Below are 22,056 nucleotides of genomic sequence, written 5' to 3' on the forward strand. Positions count from 1 at the left end.
TGAATATTCAGTCATGCCCTAGAACTTAACATTTCCAATGTTTCGAAATTACATTTCATCATCAGGGTAAAGAAGTGTGACTAGAGAGAACACCTAGTCTGTTGGGCTCGTATGTGTGTGCATGTGCATGTGCGTGTGTGATAGATGGCAGGACTGTGACCCATTTTCAAGTTGCACACCACTTTGGCGGGCCATGTTATAGAAGTTATAAAATTTACATGAGTGTCCCCTTAATAGAAACATAGTTCTCAGTTGTAAAACTTCATCTGCTTAATGCAAGTGTCAAAGATCTTAAGCAGTACGGATTGTAATTATCTTTAGTCCTCAGAAAACAACTTAATGATATGCTTTTTTTTTTTTTTTTTCAGCAATATCATTGTGCCTCCCACTGATGAGCTCACGACGAATGTTGTTGCGCCTTTACAGTGTTGATTTGTCACTGATAGTTCCATTCCTGCTTCTGTCAGCCAGTCATGAGGGCTTGTTCATCTTGGCTCTGATGATGAATATGTTCTGTTGGCTATTGCTTGAGCATCACTGTGCTGACTCTGCCAAAAACAAGGTAAATGTCGTTTGAAAAAGTGAGTATTAAGTAACTAAGCTCATTGTGTGATACATGAACAATAATTTGAACATATGCATAATACTCAAATTATATAAAATGGTCGTTATTAAAGAGCATTACGTGAAAAATATTGAACATGGGAAGAAATTTAAATTTTGTTAGAAATCAGTTCTAGAAAAAATGAACTAGTAGACGTTCAGTTACAACAGAAGACTCAATAGTCACTTTAGAAGATGAAACCCTGAACTATATATTATCAGTGAAATCTGTCTATGCTGAGCATTATGGGTAATAGCAGTTTTAACACACATTGATGAAAGAAAATTAATTGTCACGCTATGTACTAAGTGGTAAGATGTATAGTTAGCCTTAGACCTTCGTTATTTATAAACAAAAGTGAAATGGTTACCATGGAAAAGAAGATGTTGCCACGTGGGTGGAGGAGAGATAAGAAAAAGATAAATAATCCTTAGTTATGAACCAGGGAACTTGGAGCACTGCAAGGTGAAATGCCGTCTTGTGATTGGATAACTTGGCAGTCATCTCAGAATTTTTTGTTGACTACAACAGATGCCAGTGTGCATGGAAAAACACGTGGACTTGTGAACAGACCACAGAATACTAAATAAATGGTTCTGTATGATGGTTTCGCAGGCTATCAGCTGAGACAAGTTGTTGAAATTCTCCATATTTTCGGCTACTAACTTCAGGGATGAAGAGGCTATAGAGTTAGTAGCCAAAAGCTTAGAGAATTTCAACAACTTGACTCAGCTGATGGTCTGCGAAACCATCATAGGACGACAATGTTTTCATACATACAGGTTGTTTGGCACGTAATATTTTCATACATACCATTCCACAGTGAGTGCTGTGATCACCTTTTGTTTCCGCATTTTAACATGCACTGTTACTCCATGTTTAGTGATAAAAGTGACAGGGGATGATAGGATCCCTGTAATTGCGTGAAACATTTATTTTCTCTGTTGAATGTTATTACTGTATGTAGATTTTTAATGAATTAGTTCTTATTTAAGTAGGGACACTGTAAAATTGTGAATAAAATAGATTAAAGTCAGTTGACGTACGTCCTTTGGCTTTGCTTTGCAAACTACTATATATCTAAATCGTGAAAAAGTCTTAAATATGTAAATCATGAAAAAAAAAAAAATTTGTATTTAAACATGTAAATCATGAAGAAAAAGTTTGAATTTAAACATGGAAATCACTTTAAAAAATTGATAATAAAACACTTATTTCCCTACATGCTTCATTCAGTATTAATATGGCCGGTTAAACACTAAATGGAGAAAACTGTCACGTGAATATCAGAAACATTAGGCTTATGTTCGTTTGAGGACTGCTTGGCTGCCAAATTATCAAAATACCTATAATTAGTTACCAAAAATTGCTTGTTTTGATCGCATCTGTACATGTTTTTATATCTGAATAACTGCCATTAATTAAGATGTATTTATAAAGTTGTTAAACACATTTTATTCCTTGAAAAGTTCTAATTTATAGTAATTGCGGTTATCTTAAAATTTTCAAGTAAACAAAAATGTAGTAAAAAAGTAAAATTATTCCAGTTAGATGCCATGAAGGCGCAAGGGGGCATGGAGAGAGAGGTAGAATGAAATTGTGTAGTTTTGCACTATCCTCTGACCACTTTTCACCCCCAGAAAAGCTCAGTATTAAAATTGACAGAAAGCTAAATAAACCACAAAACCATTTTAGAAGTTCTAGCAACAAAAAAATCCCACTGCTTCCCGAGATTGAACCCAGAACCTTCCAGTATGCAGACAGTTGCTGTACCAACTGAACTACATGACAAAAAATAAAACATATGATCAGTAATAAATAATACTTCACAAAATAAGATGCTACTAAATAGAATTTAACTTTTAAACACGTTAGATAATTATCTTGTTATGTAAGAATTATTGCAAAATATGTCACTTCATTGTTTCTTTTGCAGTTACTTGACTTCGCATTTGGTATTGCTGCTGATAAGAGTGTAAAAGAACGCTGTTTATCATCGAGGGATTTCCGAAGAGCTTATTTCTTTGTATCCTTTAAATGAAACGGTGATAGATTTCAACATTACTTTTCACAAGGCCGTAATAAAAAAAAACTGTCCGAGTTACTGTAAATAGTGAGGCCTCAAATTTATGTTTGTATAAAATTGCAGGGACTTACCAAATATAGTTTCATGAATACGTTTATTAATCACATTTTACTTTATTTTAATCCTAATTGTAAATATCCAAGGGTAATAATTGTCTTCCACTTGAGTATTTTTATTATTACTATATTATTATTATTATTATTATTATTATTATTATTATTATTATTATTATTATTATTATTATTAATGTTATTATTATTGTTGTTGTTTATATTTATTATTATTTTTTATTATTATTGTTTATATTTATTGTTTTATTATTATTTTTATTTTTATTATTATTTTTATTATTATTATTAATATTATTATTATTATTATTATTATTATTATTATTATTATTATTATTATTATTATTATTATTGGTGTTGGTGTTGTTGTTGGATAAGAATGGCATTTCTGTAGGATTACCGAAGTAATTGTAAGTTATATATTTAATTTCTAATTAATTTTTCAGTCTTCTGCTCCCCATTGTTATTAATGATGAGGTATAACAATTTTCTTAATAGTTTTTTATATCAGTAATTATTACAATATTCATAATTGGAGGGCATTACAAACTGGACTTACCTAGTGACTGTGTAATAGATCTGCCGTATGTCTTTCTTTAGAGGTCTGCGCTCCATTTTTTTATGATTATCTTCTGAATCTTAGTGTAAATGGTTAGTTTGTTGTAATGTCATAATCAATAAAACTTACATAAAAACTATCTTTTAAATATTGAAGGAGAAGTGTTGTTCGTAAGAGATTGCAGCATATCCATTGAATGTATCTTGTTTCATCAGTGTTGTCTTTATCTATTTATATCCGATTACTCTAATGACAGTTAAATCGTAGTGTGAATATATGCATTAGTTGTTTGTTTACAAAAATTTGCAATGAAAAGTAGTGATCTTTTGCATTTTATCGCATTTTTATGGAGTGTCCATTAATCTGAATTGTTGTTTTGCTATACTGGAAGTTTTGGTGAATGTTCGTTATAAGCACTTACTGTTACATTGTGTTTGTATATCACATCTAGTCTTAACAATATTGTAGGAACCATAAGTTTATATATGAACTTTAACAGTTTTTCAGTTTTTCTACATATTTTTATCATTTTTTGGAGTTGGCAACATAGCAAGCATCAATTCATTTGATCCTACATGGGTACGATGTTTCTTGACAGTATTCTCACCATTCATTATGACTATTTTAATAATGTGGAAGATAATGATACCATTTCTGGCTGTGAGTTGCACATTTCGTGCCCTCAACATCATTGTTCAGGTAAAAGTGCTTTAAATATAAATTTTTATCTCACTATATTATTTTGAAAGGCCAGCCTCATGGTCTAGTGGTCAGAGCTTCTGGCTATAGTTCATGAGGTCCTGGGTTCGATTCCTGGTTAGAGTACAGGAATTTTTCCTTAAAGGGAGTTATTCCTGTGTTCGTCCATGGTCTGGAATTTAGGTTAAGTTTAGATTTAAGACCTCTCCTGGCACCACATTATCATAATCATCCTATCACATCATTGGGGTAATGTAACTCCGCCTTCCAGGCGCCCCAACCTCAGAAGTGGGTTACAACTAAGCCACGGCTAGGAGAGAAGACCAGAAATGTCGAAAAGACAACCTGGTGGCATTGGATTAAAAAAATGTATATATTATTTTGAAATGCTGAAGAAAAGATTGGCAACTTTCAGGCCTTTGTATAGTTATGGAAGATAAAATTATCATGTAATTGGCACTGCTTGGTAATTGTTAAATTCTCTATGTCCATTCCTTTTCACTATAGCAGTACATTACCATCTACAGAGTCCCCTATGTATAAGTCACCTCAATATCTCTATCTGCTGTTTGTTTCTGTTGGGAGGAGGGAAGATATTTGTTGGATTATGGGTGAGTGGTGAATCATACATACTTAGACTTCAACAAACAAAATTTGATAACACAATCCCATGGGAAAAAATGGAACTCTCTGCATCAAAATCCACAGTTAATTCCCGATTTACCACGAAAATCGTCTGTAGCTGCATTTAGATTGGCAACAGGCCATGATTGTTTGGCCAAACACCTGCATAGAATTGGAATATATCAGTCCCCTAACTGTCCATTGTGCAACTCAAACCAAGAAATGGATTCGGAACACCTCAAAATCTGTGCTTCAGTGGCTGGTCATGATAATATCTTTGAAAAATATTGGAGTGCAAGAGGTCAAATGACTTTATTGTCAAACGCCTGGCATTAGAAAACAACAACATTACGAGTATATGATATCATAAACTTGACTCAAGGGAGGCATATTGAAAGTCATATATATGCGTAGTTACGCAGTATCATACAGTACAATATGATTTGTTACAGTTCAGAACACTCCACTACTTTGGATTACATACATACATACATACATAAGTGTTCTGCCCATGGGCAGGTCTTTCACTGCAAACCCAGCATTCTCCATTCTTTCCTATTTTCTGCCTTCCTCTTAAATCTCTGCATATGATCTACATATTTCAATGTCGTCTGTCATCTGATATGTTCTTCTGCCCCGAACTCTTCTTCTGTTCACCATTCCTTCCAGTGCATCCTTCAATAGGCAGTTTCTTCTCAGCCATTGACCCAACCAATTCCTTTTTCTCTTTCTGATTATTTTCAGCATCATTCTTTCTTCATCCACTCTTTCGAACACAACTTCATTTCTTATTCTGTCTGTCCACTTCACACGCTCCATTCTTCTCCATATCCACATTACAAATTCTTCTATTCGTTTCTCGTCATTTAGTCGTAATGTCCATGTTTCTGCCTCATACAATGCCACACTCCAAAAGCACTTCACTAGTCTCTTCCTTAGTTGTTTTTCCAGAAGTCCGCAGAAGATTATCCTTTTTCTGTTGAAAGCTTCCTTGACCATTGCTATCCTCCATTTGACTTCCTGGCTGCAACTCATGTTACTGCTTATAGTACGATTAGTGGTCAGCATTTCTGACTGCAAAACTAGCTGATCCAGAATCGAATCCTGGTTGGAACAAGTTGTGTTGTTGAAGTTTTCCCTCAGTCCATTAAGAGCAAATGCTGGGTAACTTTCAGCACCAAACTCTGATCTCATTTCGCGTTCATAATTCATCTTCATCCATCCTGCCTACTTCCATACTCAGTGAAGGGTGATGGGAGAAAACAGAATAAGAAACGAAGCTGTGCTAGAAATATTTAATGAAAAAAGAATAATGCTGAAACTGATCAAGAAGATAAAAAGAAATTGGCTGGGTCACTGATTAGAAGAAAGTGTCCATTGAAGGATGCACTGGAAGAAATAGTGAATGGAAGAAAAGTTCTGGGAAGAAGATTATATCAGATGATAGACAACATGGATTGAGGAAACTAAGAGAAAGGCAGAAAATAGGAAAGATTGGATAATCCTGGGTTTGCAGTGAAAGACTTGCCCTTGGACAGAACACTATGGATGAATGGTATATAGCATATTCTATAGGTGGCAACTAGGACTATAGAACTGTCCAACCACAAGAAGTTTAAAAGTGGAAATGTTCGTATGAGGTAATGTTAAACATTTGGTACATTGGTTGAAAACCAGGAATGTTCAGGTATTAAAATTTGTTTTTCTCAATACTGCTATTTTGTGACATTCCCTGATTTCTCATCATCATAATCACCAATAAAAGTAGGCAGAGGCGCAAATGGCTACACACCAATATGAGCAGCATTAGCTCCATTTTTCCCACAAAAAAAAAAGTAGAACAATTTATTGCGAATTTTATCTGTGGATAACATTGAAAGGAAACGTTTATGAAAATAATGAGCAATTTAAGAATTAATAGATACTATTCAGCCGCAAAACCAGCTGGCCCGGGTTTGATTCCCGGTCAGGGCAAGTTACTTGGTTGAGGTTTTTTCCGGGGTTTTTCCTCAATTCAATATGAGCAAATGCTGGGTAACTTTCGGTGTTGCACTCCGGACTCATTTCACTGGCATTATCATCTTCATCTCATTCAGACGCTAAATAACCTGAGATGTTGATAGTGTGTCGTAAAATAACCTACTAAAAAAAAACCAGGGGAACACCAGCTGAACTTCAAAGAGTGCTCCAAAACTTAGGCCTACTTAAGAGGTACCAATTGTGTCTGGACTGTGATGGCAGGCATTTTCAGACTCTCATGTAAAGGTAGAAGTGAATTTATTGAATGAATTTTCTGTTGTTGATACACAATCATCCAATGGTTTCTACTTGCTGTATTTGCTATGATTAGTGCAGGTGACTTATAAATAGGGAACCCATGTGTCATTTTATACAGATTGTTTGATACAAATTCTGGAGAGTGATAGGTGTTAAAAGGAACAAGTTTTACTAATGAACCCATACCTAGTGGTGATCCAGTACAATGCTATATGTTTTTAAGAGTGTTATATTTGGATCAACATTTTTCTGAAAAGGAGGTACTATTGCTTGGTTAGCATGGTCTCTAGACCTCTACTTTTTTCTCGTGTGTCCTTACAAATAGTCTACGAAATACCCAATTTTAGAATGTGGAGAATATTAGGTGCTTGTGAACAAAACCAAGCGAAATTGGTACTATTTTACAGAACCTTCTCCAAACCATACAGTTTATAATGTAATTAAAATTATGTAGCAACAAGCAATACACTATTAATCACAAATAATAAAACGTAAGAGTGTGGTCTTAATCCTATTATTAAAACAAGCAAGAGAGTTGTCTGGTGGTCAGATGCGAAATGATACTTTCAAAGACATGTTTCATACTAGAGTGTCATTGGTTATGTGTTCATTAACAAAAACTTATCCTTCTGACATCGACAATTGCTTCCAAGGTTTGTAACGAAGTTGCCTGTACATCTTATATGTCTAAATGAAGAAGAGGTGGGATTTTGAAAGGAGAAGCATGAGTACATTGATAAAACCAGGATATAACACTTGATCTCTTGTTAATGAGGAATGTACTGTTAAACAGGTTCCAGCTCGTCTTTCTACCAGACTTTTTTCCTATAATAATTAATATGATGGGGAAAACTGGAAGTTTGACTATTCAGTTATGGATGTGTCCAAATTGTTTTGGTAATTTTGTGTTCTATTCTTTTCGCAGGCACCAACTGAAAAGTTGTTCATTATTGTTTTAATTTTCTGTGAAGCAATGTGTCTACACTTCCTTCATCTTGTCACCAATCGTGGCAGTTGGCTTGATATTGGCACATCCATCAGCCATTATGTAATTGTGCAAACCACGGTTTTATTCCTGGTGCTTCTGTATGGGCTGGCTATTGTGCTTACTGACATCTCACTCTTAGAAGCTGCCAGACGTTGCAACTTCGTGAGAAGCAAGTATGAGGAATCTTCTTTATCTCTAGAATCAGGTGGTGGGAAGCAAATAATGAACAGTAAGCAGCATCCAGAATAATAGAATAATGTTTTATGCATAGAAATTGTTACCAGTTTATTTATGTACAGCATTTACGTAATTGCATCTGTTTTTTTTTATGATGTTTGAGTAATTTATTGAATGATTGTTGCCTTTGTATTTAATTATGTACTGCAAGATACGTAAGCTCAGTTCCTACTAGCAGATTATAAAAAATAATAGATATATGAAAAGATATGAAAGTGTAAGCTTCGCATTTTCAGTATTCTTTTGCAGCAGGACTAGGCTCTGTAATTTTTACTCTAGTATATTGCAAGCTTCAGCAAAGTAAGTGATTTAATTGACGAGAATTAACTGGAAAATTATGGACACGAGCTCATAACTTAAAAAGGTTAAAATATTTAGATAAAACAGAGATGTGAGCTCAGAACATCAGAATATAATCACTACCATTGTAAATATATTCTGTCAACATATAATGGATTCTCCATTACATCACTGAAGAAATGTGGTGTTTGTTCCTTCAGCCAATCCTTCACTGCAGCCTTAATGAGATCTTCACAGTCAAAACAACTTCCTCAGTCACGCTTTAGCACTGACGATGAGTGAAAGTCGAATGGAGCCAGATCTGAGCTGTAAGGAGGATGTGGAAGGACATCATATTTTATTCTGCTGTGCTTTTTGGTGAGTCTTGAGGTGTGTGGTCTTGCATTGTGATGATGTAGCACAGTTATCTCAACATGTACACTCCTTTTCAACTTCTGTAGGATTTTAATGGACAGTTGTTATGAATGTAGTGATCACCTTTTTTGTCACATCTTCCTGAACAAGATGTGTCATTCGAATCCTTTTGGTCAGGATCAGAGTTGACCTTTTTCCTCCCACACATTTTAATTAGATCTGCTCACACAGTCATCATAAATATCTATTAGCTGCTAATGATTTTCTATAGGTTACAGATTTCCAGGGGTAAAAATTTCAATTATGCCACATTATGCACACTGACATAAATTAATTCGAATCTTCATGTTTACTCTCACTGCACGGTGTTCACTTTAGCTGGACTAATACTACCATAGGTTTAAGCTACATAGTGCGCACAATTTGTCATGCCCTTCCTCTCATAAGTTACGAGCTCGTGTTTAGAACTTTTCAGTCGCCCATCATGACAGCTTTAAAAAATGGAAGAAGAAAGCCTTCACCTTTAAACAGATGGCATTTTGCAGAAAGGTACTAAGCTATAAAGTTAGAATAAATGAGCCACGTTTGTAATTTTATTCCTTATGAAGTGATCTTCGGTGGTCCGCTGGTTACTATTCTTGCCTCCAGTCTTAGAATTGTAGGTTCAAACCCTACTTAGAGTGATGCATTTTTCAGGCAAGGAACTTCTGCGTACAGTGTTCTCTGAAAGGACATATTAAAAAACTGTCATTCAGTGTATACAGTATAAGTGAAAATAAATCATTTATTATGTACCCAAGAATATAATAGAAAATTACAATGCTTCTAATAAAAGGCTCCCATCACACCCCATGAAGGCACTTGGGATGCATGGAGGTAGAGCCCCATACTTTCCATGACCTCAGCACTAGAATGAGGTGGTATGGTCGGCACCATGCTCTGACCGCATTTTACCCCCAGGAAAGACCCAGTTCTCAATTTTATAGGCGGCTGAGTGAACCTCGGGGCCATTCTGGAAGTTTGGCAACGAGAAAAATCCCGTCACCACTTGGGATCGAACCCCGGACCTTCCAGTCCATAGCCAGCTGCTCTACCAACTGAGCTACCCAGCTGCCCCACAATGCTTCTAATGCAAATGGAAAATAAAAAATATATTATATTCTGCAATACATCTAATTTAATAACTGTAGATCCATGAAAATCTGCAGTGGCAATATTCAGATCACAGCCCATGATTGCCTCAATAAATACTTACAGAGAATTGGTATTGCAGAATCTCCTACATGCCCTTTCTGTAATCTTAATTAAGATATGGCTCAAGATCATCTTCTTTACTGTCTAACTTATACTCAGTTTTTCAGACTTCCTGCTAAATATTGGAGTGCAAGAGAGTGAGTGACATCATTGTCAACTGCTCAGCATTAGGTATCAATCAAACAACTAGGCACCCAAATAAAAAGATAATCTCCCGTTTTTTGGGTTACACATAAAAGGCAGTCTTCCAAACTCTTAGAAAAAAGATTTCACGTTGAAATCATTTTAAAACAATCTTCGAATATGGAAGTGCTATGTATAACTTATTATGAAAAGCAGGTAAACTGTTTCATTACAAAGAGCTCCCTTCTATTTGACCAACCACGATGTCTATTTGATTTCAAATAAAGACGCACAATTTAATTTTAGTTTTTATTTTACAAAATGACTTTTTCGGATGTTGATAGGCAAATTCTTTTCTTGACATTCTCAGCAGTAATGAATTCCGATTTACTGATTGCTAACCTTGGATTAAATTAAGAATTTAACTTTGTGAGTGAAGTAGAATTGCGAAATCATCTTGATTATCTTGAACCACTGGAAACTTACCTACCAATGTTCATTCTTCTTTTGAATTTACTTCTCTTTGTAGAATTATAATTTATTTTATTATAAAAGTACAGTATTTTCTCGAATAAGCCATGCACCCACTTTTGAAAGGCGGAAAAGAAAAAAAAAAATACAAAAATAAAATTTTCAACAAATCTATTGACAACAAATTAAAAATAATTAAACACAATGCATTTCAGTTAACAGTAAATTTTATCCTGGTACAGGACGCATTTCAAACCCATCCTATGCATACCTCACGCACTGCATGCATGTCAGTTGTCTTGCTTAATTGGCTGTTTACACATTATCTTGCCAATATTAACAGCACATGTCAGTAAATTAATTACCTTTATTTTGTATGATGGAAGGTTCAGTATGTTCTGTAGTGGCACATACATATTGAAGCTTTATCTTTGTATGATACAATGTGCTTTGTGATAATAAATACAGTATCTGCTATCACTATTAACTTCTTCATTCTGCACTAGTTTCGTCATCACCATCGTCGTCGTCGTCGCCCAGACAATCGTTTTCACTCTCAGCTCTCCATACATATTTGTCCTCTGTTCTGTCCAGCTGGTTGGAGCTGCTACACTTTTTTAAGCTCTTTTCAGCAAGAGGGAGCGATATGCGTGCCCATGCATCATAGATCCATTGACAACGTAAGATGCACAAACTCTACACTTATCACACTTGAACTTGATTCTGATACATATACTGTTAATCCAAACGTCATTTAACAGTTTTCTCTTCTTCTTCTTCTTCTTCTCCTTCTCCTTCTTCACAGTTTTAGACATTCTATATTCATTAATGATTGAGAATTTTAATGTCTTTGTTAAGTCATATTCTAGAAAAACCAATATTTTTACTTAATCACAACTTTCAGAGTACAGATTAAGGCAATTGCAAATAACTTCTATAACTGGTAAATTACTGTCAAAAATACACGAGCTGAATAATGAGAGAGATAATAAATGAACACACCTGCACTTCACTTAAAAACAGACTGATGAATTGATTTTTTAACAGTGTTAACAATTGAAATACCCATGCGGGATGATAATGGCATGCACTACCACCTTAGGAATTGCACAGGAGGAAAATCAGGTGATGTTGCTAACATCACTTCGAATAAGCCACAAACCCGTATTTTTTATTTGTATATTTTGGAAAAGAAAAAGTGTGCGGAATATTCGAGAAAATACGGTATATTATTATTATTATTATTATTATTATTATTATTATTATTATTATTATTATTATTACTACTACTACTGCTGCTGCTGCTGCTGCTCCTATTATTATTATTATTATTATTATTATTATTATTATTATTATTATTATTATTATTATTATTGAGTGAGACTGAAATTTAATTTTTTTCATTTCCAGTATTATGGATTGGATACTTTATGCAGGATGATAATATTGTTTTGTAGTTGCTATTATGGAATAATGTGAAGTTCAATGGAAATTTAAAAAAAAAAAAAAAAATGTTAATTTTAATAAACCTGCTACAGAGTGTTCGTCAGGAAACAGGTTTCGCTCAGGTAAATACTGTCAGTTTCTTACGAACACAATTACTGAAGAAATAGTGTGTGCATTTCCTGTAGATAGAATGTGGAAAGGTTTTATGTTGCATGGTATAGATCAGCGTTTATCAACATCAATATGTTGAACACTGAAGTTGTAATTTAAAATCCTGTGGCACACTAATATATTCTAAACTAGTGGTTTCTAACTAGAGGGGGGGATTTTTTTCGTAAAAAAGTTTTTTTTTTTTTTTTTTTTGCGGAAAAGGTCGCAGTTGGGGGTTCTCTCGGAGTTCTCCTGATTTCCCATCTACATTATCCCGTCAACATTTTTCCATTCCGTCAGCATTTCATAGGATTCCTCAAACACCGGCTGGCAGTGCATGGAGGATGAGTAGGGTTGTTCTGTTAAGAACCTAGATATGCAGTGAACCTTAGTTTGTGATTAGCCAATGTGGGTTTGGGAATTCGTAGTGCCCCCTCCTTTAAATTCAAATTCAGTTGAAGGTTGGTACAATACTCTTAACTTCACTGATCTGGCAACCCTAGTTCCACGTCAGTCATTCTCTTCTCTGCCGAACACACATGTACACTCTGTTTACTGAATATTGACTTGTGCTGCTTTTGCTGAAAGTTGAGTCTTGTGGACTCATTTTTTTACTACTCTTTTCACTTTTATTTTTCCAATTTTTGCTACGACAACATTTATTATTTTCTCGTGGCACACAAGCAGATCATACACAGCACACCTGTTCAAAATGGCTGGTATAAACAGATAACACAGGTCGAAGAGTCGTGAAGGTTAGATAATCAGAATTACAGCTGACTTCCAATCAGTGCAGTTCAGTTTAGTTCGTGGCAATGCAGTACACATTACAACAGCGAATCTTCATTTATGATGTGTACATTATGACTAAATCGTACCAAAATTGTCGTGCTTTATTTCTACGAAAGTATGCTGAGATTCACAATAGAAAATTTAATGAAAAAGATATGTGAAGATGCTCGATACTCGAATGAAAACGTTCGTCCGCATATAAAGTTTAATAAAATTTTCTTAAAATAGACCCGGTCAGGTCTGGGATTGAAAAAAACAATAGTGACACTTGTGGCGGACAAGGTCGCAGTTGAGGTTTTTCCTGGGGTTCTCCCGTTTTTCCCCAAATTAGGCATTTACATCATTCCGTCACCATTTCTCCATTTCATTATCATTCCGTAGTGTTCCCCAAATGCCGGCCAGCGACACATGGAGGAGGTTGGCCTAGGGACGAATGGGGTTGCCTGCTCGAAACCTGGATCAGAGAACCTTAGTGTGGTCGGCTGGTGTGGGTTTGGGAATGCGTCATCAGAGGGCTAGCACAATAGATCTGAACAAGATCGCAATGCAGTGTTGATTTGTGCCGCATATACTTTAAGTTGACTCTTGTGGACTCACTTTTTTTTTTTTTTTCCCCAATTTTTTCTACAGCAGCCTTTACTACTTTCATTTTCTCTTGGCACATTGGGTGAAAATGGCTGGGCTAAAGGCTAGAAGTCTCCCACGAAATCATTAATAAAGTTAGCTCAACAAACAGGTGTATTCAAGACATCAGCTTGGAAAGTGACGAAATTGTTAAAACTAAAGCCTCGTAAGACAACAGTAATTCATAAATTAAATGAAACAGACCTGGACTATCAATTCTACTGATAGATAAAATCCAGTGTGTGTCTAGAAAATCTTTTCAAGAGATGTGAAATGTGCATTAGAGAGGATGGTCGACAGTTACAACACTTTTTATAAGGTAAGCCAGTTTATTTACAACTATAATGTAATGTATGCCACGAGATTTTATTGCCAAAAGCTGATGTGCTGAATCACCACTAAGCAAGCTGCTACATCAGGGACAGAACAACCAGAGGCTTCAGTGATGTCACTACAGAAGAGCCCACACACAGCAGAATTGTTCGTTGCACTACAAACTGAAAACGTTGACCACCTACTTTACTGATCCGGCTGCACTCTCACAATACAATAACTTCCGTTCAGAAAATGTTTTGCAGATGAATGATGCTGTACCTGCTAGTGCGGGAGGAGAGGGTGGTCAGATCGCTTAAAAGTAACGGTCTCCAAGCTTCTAGATGTTCTGTCCCCGGTGTAATTGCCCATGTCACTTTTCGAACAGTGCTCTACTAAGTGAAATCTGTTTCCAGGCATTCACCATTACTTACTAAATGTACAGTATTTTATTCTTTCCAAATGTACACAATTGGACAAGAACTGATAAACGAAATTGTGCTCATGAAAATAATATGTGTATGTACACAGTATGTGATTTAATAATATGTTGATATGTAATAGTTATAATCCATGACGAATATATCACTTTTCTTTTTAGAGATAGTGTTATTGATTTTGCATCATTTATGTGATATCCTTATAACATAACCTAATTAAATCCTCTTCCTTAATTGTTTAATTGAAATATTTGTTTAGGCATACATAAATCTTGAAAACAGAACAGTCTTAAAGATGTGATCAATGTATTGAAGAAGGAAAGATTTTTAAACTGAAAAGCCACCATTTTTTTTTTCTTGATTATTTCTCAGCCTATGTATAAAATTGAGGTGATAATGTTTTATTTGTGAAAATTTATATTAGTTATTATGTTTTGAAATAGATGAAAGGAATTAACAGTTATTACAATAATGTTTTATCTTTATTATCATTTATTATAAAGATTAGTTAGACTAGTATATGCTCTCAAGAGAATTTAATTTTTATGGGGTCATGATTTGTCATAAGATAATTATATAACTGAACATGACAGATGAAAATGTTTTTTTCAATATTAACATTGCTGATATAGTTTTCATGCTAAAGTAATATTTTTTCCATAGACTAGCACATACGAATATTTATAAAAATTGAAGATACACTCCACAAATGCCTTGGTTCTAGGAGGAACTGATAAAAATTGAATAATTTGATGGTAATGTCAACAAATATACCAGGACACATTCTTATTAATTAAAACTACATTTATTTTTCTATGTAACCCTTTGCTACAGTTGCATTCTTGTCTCAGCATTTCACTAGTGCCTTGATATCATCTGTTGGTACTCCAGAATCATAATTGGACAGCTTGCTTTACATTGTCATCACTGTTAAAATGCTGTTGTCTTAAAAAATATTTTACAGGTTTAGACAGATGATAATCGCTTGGTACAAGGTCCCAACCTTTCTTCAGTTCATGACAAACTTGCAAAATTCTCTGCCTATCAAAAGAAGAAGGTGAAATGTTGTCTTAGTACGCAGCATGCACTAATCTTTCCAAAATGCAGATATTCGTGAATAATACTGTGTTAATAGTCCCCACAGGAAGATACACCTCTTTTGCAAGTTTACAAGTAATCCAGTGATTTTCCAGGATTATACATTCCACACACTAAAAGTTACTGGGAAAAATAATTGATGTAGGCTGTCCAACACCATGATTGGATTCATAATTCACGGACGTATTGTTTTCTTTAAAATGATCATTAATTATAATAAATTATTTTAGTAGTTAAAGAGAAATGAAGTCTTGTTGAGATATCATACACAATCGTGAAATTTGTACATTATTGTCGTCGATGCAATCCCCTTGTCGAAAACATTCCTCATCTCTACTAATCCAGCAGTATTCAGAATTGGCGGAATTCATTACCTTCGATGATGGTATGATAGAGTACGATCATGGGTAGATGAATGGAATTTTGATACTGACGAAAAATTACGGGTAAATATTGCTTTGAGTGCTCTCATTCAGGGACCAAACTCAATAACATGCCATAAATCTACCTGCAACAAAGCCACATTCTTGCAGTCTTTACGAAGAAAATGAAGCTGCAAATTTTGTCACATTTATATATCCGTTCTTCACGACCAGAATCTCGAATGCTAGTAAGTGTAGTGATCAATCAGTAACCGTGGTGGTACACAGATTATCTAGTAATATAGTGATGGCGTTTAATAACTTAATTATTAATATATTGCAAGGGTATTGAAGAGAGGTCCATATGTATGGTTTGATAATGTACATTTCCACAATACAGTAGTGTGCAAATTAATCCGAACACAACATATTTTTACATTTTCTGTCATTGTTGGCCTCACAGCTGCTCATACCGCTTTAATTGACATCTGTAGTACGTGTAATTCCATTGTTGAAGGTCTGTCATTATTTTTTTTTTATAATATGTGACATTTTGCCTGTCGTTTTGTACTTATAAGCATTTCTGTTGTGTTGAAGACTTAATACTGCAATCCTGTGTACATTCTGTCATCTTCACAAATGGATACAACTCCACGAAAACGGTCTAAAATTATAACATTAGCAGAGCATTCTTCTATGACACCGAGGCAAATTGCTGCAGAATGTCACATCGGTTTGGCTACTGCTAATTCGATCATAAAACGATACAGGGAGACTGGATCCATCACACCCCAGAAAAAAGGAAACTGTGGCCGGAAAAGGAAGACTTCACCTGCAGATGATCGTTTAATTGTCAGGAAAAGTAAATTAAATCCTAGACTAACTGCTGTAGACTTAACCCGCGAGTTAATGGCTACCACTGGGGCGAATATTCACGTCACAACAGTGCGGCATAGGCTTTTGGAAGCTGGACGAAGGGCTCATAAGCCTATTAAGAAGCAACTGCTAACCCCTGTTATGTGCAAAAAACGCTTAATGTGGGCAAAATTACATCAACACTGGACAGTGAATGACTGGAAGAATGTACTTTTTTCTGATGAGTCTCATTTCGAGGTCCATGGCCACCGTGTTTCTTACGTACGGAAAGGATCCGAAAAAGTGACAGCAGCTCATCTCCAACAAGCACCCAAATACCCCCTAAAGTAATGTTTTGGGTTGTTTTACACATGAAGGGCCTGGAGTATTAATACCTATCAAGGGAATGATGAATTCTGACAAATATATTCACTTATTGGAAACCAGAATCGTACCCCAGCTGCAAAAATCATTTCCGGATGGCAGAGGTGTGTTCCAACAAAACCTGGCACCATGCCATACGTCTCGAAAAACTACAGAATTCTTCAACAAGAAGAATATTCAGGTACTCCCCTGGTGAGGGAACTCACCCGACATCAACCCCATTGAGAACTTGGGGTCAATTTGCAAAAGAAGAATGCAAAAAATGGATTGTTCGACAAAGGAGAAGATGATTTCTGCCTTCATTGGTGTATGGTTTCGCGATGAAGAAATGAAGAATATTTGTGGGAAATTAGTGGAATCCATGCCAAATCGTCTCAGAGCTGTTATTAGGAACAAGGGAGGCCACATAGATTACTGAGATATGTCTTAGATCCTTTTTTTTTTATCCCGTTTGAGTGTTTTTGCATAAGTAATTACGTTCGGATTAATTTGCACGCTACTGTACAAGTAAATCTCCAAACAGGAATAATATTTTATTGGCTGTAAATAAGCATATCTTGCAGCATTCATTTTTCTTCGCCTCTCACTTACCTAAGATATTAAAGCTGCAATATTTTCTTGTATTCCTTTCTTGCAGTATTCTCAAATAATATATTGCAGGGAAATTAAAAAATACTTTCAAACTTGCAAAACGTTTTTATCACAAGTTTTACACTGATAAGGTCTCTTTCTTGCGTGCTTGTGTTTAAGAAGCTCTCTCTTCCTTTTCCACATAATTTACACTTGAGAGGCTTCTCTCCACTGACTGCATATGTCTGACGAGATGATCTTGGAGTTTAAATTCTTTATTACAGGTATTAAATTTTATAGGTTTATCTCACGTGTCAAAGCGTTCATGTTTCAATAAATACTTACTTAGGTTAAAAGCTTTACTACAGATATCACACTTGAAAGGTTTTTCTCCTGTATGACTGCGAAGATATAGGTCAGTAAATTCATGATCACGAAACTCGCATTAAAAAGTTTTTGCCTACTGTGTGTAACTTCGTGATTAAGTTTCCGTAATTTGAATTCATCTCACGATTCTTCGAGTGGGCTTGGGTTCAAGTCCTGGTTTGGACAAGTTATCTGGTTGAAATTTTTTCCTAAGTTTTCTTCCTCAACGATTTAAAACAGAATTGCTGGGTAATTTTTGGCGTTGTACCTTAGACTCATTTCATCTTCATTATTTTCAACTTCATCTGTCATCTTCAATAGTTTCTTCATGGTACCCTGATTTACCTACAGATGTCATCTGTCTGGGGGAGCTGCTCACATTCCAAGGAGGTATTGGGGGGGGGGGGCTTTCACAGCAGACTACGGCAGACCAGAGTGTGTAGCTTTCTCAGACAGATGACACCTTGGTGAGTCGTGGTATCTACAGTGCTGTGATCTTCAAGCCAATATAGGATGCAGCAGGACGTAGTACCTATGTGAACTGCAAACAGATGTCATCGATCTGAGGAGATGGCAGATCATCAACAGGGAGACAGAGAGTCTTTCCTGCTTATGCAGACTCCTTCAGCGCTGGATGTTGTAGCTTAAGTGATAAGATGGCATCAAACAGTGAATCACGCACTTAGAGGAATGCAGAGCTAAGATCTCCAACAATCATCTTGATATAAATGGAGGTTGCAGAATAAATCTAGGCTGAGGTGCTAGCCCTCGGACCCTCCTTCCAAAAAAAAAAAAAAAAAAAAAAAGCATCGACCAAGCTGCAATCTTCCCGCAATAGAGAGGTCCAGGACATATATTTCACTGTTAAAATTGTAAAGAGACTGACAGTAAGTGAATAATACGAAATTTTAATTAAAATGCATGTAAGTAGTGGCAAAAAAAAAACCGGACCAACCCTTGTAGCTGATTTCAGAGCCTTGTTCACAGTGACAGCACGATAGACTGGTAACTGAGACTTTCGTGGGTCAAATCCTGCCTGGGAAGGAAACGTTTTTTTGTTCCATATTCAAATTTATTCCCAATACTTTTCGATTGCAGCGATATTTTACTACTTAATGAACTTATTATTCCCAGAAGATGAATTTTACCAGCTTATTTTGTAATGGCTTTCGAAATGGGCTACGTCAGCAGTCGAAACTACAACAATTTCAATAGATTACTCACTATCTTGTGAATGCAGGCATGCATGTGTAGTGGCTCATTTCGGGGACTTTGATTATTCCGTCGGTCCGTTTTTTTTTTTTTTGCCACTACTGTACACATTTGGTAATGTATATTCCCAGGACTGCCATTGTAGGAAGATGATCTGACTGATGCTTACTACATAATTACTCAGTTTTCTTTTTATTCTTGATCTGACTGATGCTTACTACATAATTACTCAGTTTTCTTTTTATTCTATTATCTGTCGATAATGTTCTTTTTTTTTCTATGAAATAATGTCCACTAATTAAGCATTTTGTAAAGTCTTGGATAGGTTACGGGCTACTTCTGCTTTAAGATGATACCTATTTGTTATACAAGAATTATTATAAATAGTGTGTTGACAGTGAGATATGAATGGAAACGTCAGAATCTTGTAATTGGACTACCAAGTCTAATCTAAAACCAAAAGTACACTTAATGATGTCATGGTAATTTTTTTCATTGACCATATGCCTGCTCCCTTATTTGCCCTTCAAATACATTTCCTCTCTTCTCTCTAGCCCTCTGACCGTCATTGAATGGATATTGTCATATTAAAAAAAGAAATGAAGAAATTATTTTACTTTACATTTTAATTATTGTGAAACAAGTTTCATGTAAACACGATCCCATGAAGCTCTCACAGTCTTGTCTTGATGTATTCTGGAGTGTGTATCTGCAGCACTTCTGTGTTCTTCAGCCATTCCTTTATATAGAGTTCTGGATTCCAGCGATATAGGAGTGCACCATTTATGTTTGTAAATATCAAAATTATATTATAAATAGCAAGAAATGATCTAAGGTAAGTACAGATCTCCATGTACAAATCTTAGGCACCTGTACACCGCATGGCTCTGTATGGGCAAAATTTTCTCTTCCCCATACAGTTCATTAAAAAACTGTAGGTTCCCATATACTATAGACCCCTATGGCACCCATGATAGCACTAAGTAGTACATTGGTTAATGAATGGGCTTTTCATACTTGAGACTTTGGTAAAATTAGATTAGTCGGAGATACCTAGTTCAAAGTAACGTTTGTGGAGGTAGTAACTACAGGCCTCCTATAGATTTCCGTTTTGTATTCACGTTTCCGTTAGGCCTACTAGCCTACCCCATTTGGTTTACTTTTCCAATTTCATTTTCTCTTGAAGCCTGACATTCTGTTTCCTCATCGAAATTTAGTAGAAGCATTTCAGTACTACGAGAAATATATAAATATGGCCCTTGCTATGAATAAACTCTGAATCATTATCATCATTTATTCATTATCATTACGGCGAGAGGTCTCAGGAATCTCATTTACTGCAATTCCATTTATTTATTTCATCTTGCGTAAGATGGAGTAAAATTGGTGTACAGAAAAACGACCACATTGTCAATGTGGAGGAGATAGTGATGTTATTTACTCTTATGAACTCGTAGAAATGAGATCAATACCAGATTGCGATAAGACTTACGTCCTTGTTGCGCAAATTACACTCGCCGAACTATCTCGGAGTGTGACAGTCACTTGTCTTTCATCCGTAATATTTGTTATCGGTTAATTCATCCTGGGCCGTGCCCCTGTTGACCAATCCTATTCTCAGGGATCTCAACCTTCATGAGTTCGGGCCGCGCGCGTCAACGAGTTCCCATTGACAAACTTCAAATTGTGTTTCCAACGGCCGTGAAATAATTCAAATAATCTTCATAATACTGCAGATGTCCCTCTTTAAAGATTCGCTGAACAACATCACAAGGTAAAACTGTTATGTGTAATTGTTTAGAGATTAGTACAGTATACCGTACTTTTTTTAAATATCGGCTTCAACATACGGATTCGAACTCTGTTATTCCTGAACATAAAATGATAGGCCTAACATTATAGTGCATGTGCAGCCAACACGTTCAATTGAGAAGTATGCGAATGTAAATTAAGTAATACTGTGGTGTTCGTTAGTTTTGAAAAGTACGTTGTCTGTGAATTTCATCTTGTAGGCCTAATGAATAATTCTGAAATTGCCAAGATGCCGTATAATGTCAGGTTATAGAGAATAAAAAGGGTTGACGATTTATTATTCTTTTGTCTCGCCTTCGGAAAGAAATTTCTAGATCGAACAGTAAATAAAGAAGACGTCCACAGCTACGGAATAATGATCAGCACGTCTGGCTATGTAACTAGAGGGCCCGGGTTCAAATTCTGGTTGGGCCAAGTTACCTGGTTGGGGTTTTTTCCTCAACCAATTGAAGCAGAATTGCTGGGTAACTTTTGGCGTTGGACGTAGGACTCATTTCGCCATCATTAATTCACATATCATCATCATCATCCATACGGAACATACAATAAATCAAAGCCCGGGTTCAGTTCACGGTGCGGCGTGCTGTACTTGTATAAGAGCGCGGCCGTTCGGTTACCCAATCATTCACAGAATAGGAGTGGTAAGCACAATAAGCCTCAGGCTGCAGTGTAAGCCTTCGGGTCCCTCCTCCGTACAAGAGAAAAAAATAAAGAAGACTGTCCAAATGCTCTTTTAATGTTCGACTACCATCCAGTTTTAGTGTGTTAATGTGTTCTTATTTTGCTTCGCCCACTCTTTCTTCCTTCAGCTTCCTTCCCGCCTTCCCTCTCTTCAGTCTTCTTCATTCCCTTCCCTATAGGTTACTATTCGCAATAATAATAATAATAATCATCATCATCACAGTCACTATCTCCTTTATTATCTTCTTCCTCTTTCCTTCTTTTCGATTTGTCTTTTTTTTTTTGTTCCAAATTTTTTATTCTGCGTT

The 22,056-nt window shown here is 35.7% G+C and overlaps 1 protein-coding gene across 3 annotated transcripts in view; it reads left to right on the forward strand.

Annotated features, from left to right (window-relative positions):
- The window catches only part of PIG-N (Phosphatidylinositol glycan anchor biosynthesis class N), a 35,976-nt gene extending 21,406 nt beyond the window's left edge, over positions 1–14,570 (forward strand). Inside the window, exons 12-17 of one of the 3 annotated variants that reach the window (XR_011332087.1) lie at positions 369–562; positions 2,541–2,630; positions 3,825–4,016; positions 7,843–8,078; positions 8,643–8,799; positions 12,055–14,570. Coding sequence is in view for 2 of the 3 variants with exons in the window: in XM_069826027.1 (XP_069682128.1) it covers positions 369–562; positions 2,541–2,630; positions 3,825–4,016; positions 7,843–8,078; positions 8,643–8,724 (794 nt within the window). In the remaining variant the exon portion in view is untranslated. Of the gene's footprint in view, positions 1–368; positions 563–2,540; positions 2,631–3,824; positions 4,017–7,842; positions 8,135–8,642 lie in introns of all 3 variants that reach the window. The other 2 variants (XM_069826028.1, XM_069826027.1) reach the window with 2 other exon arrangements.
- Positions 14,571–22,056: the final 7,486 nt, after the last annotated feature.

Source organism: Periplaneta americana, chromosome 5 (assembly GCF_040183065.1).
Source record: "Periplaneta americana isolate PAMFEO1 chromosome 5, P.americana_PAMFEO1_priV1, whole genome shotgun sequence".
Taxonomy (NCBI): domain Eukaryota; kingdom Metazoa; phylum Arthropoda; class Insecta; order Blattodea; family Blattidae; genus Periplaneta; species Periplaneta americana.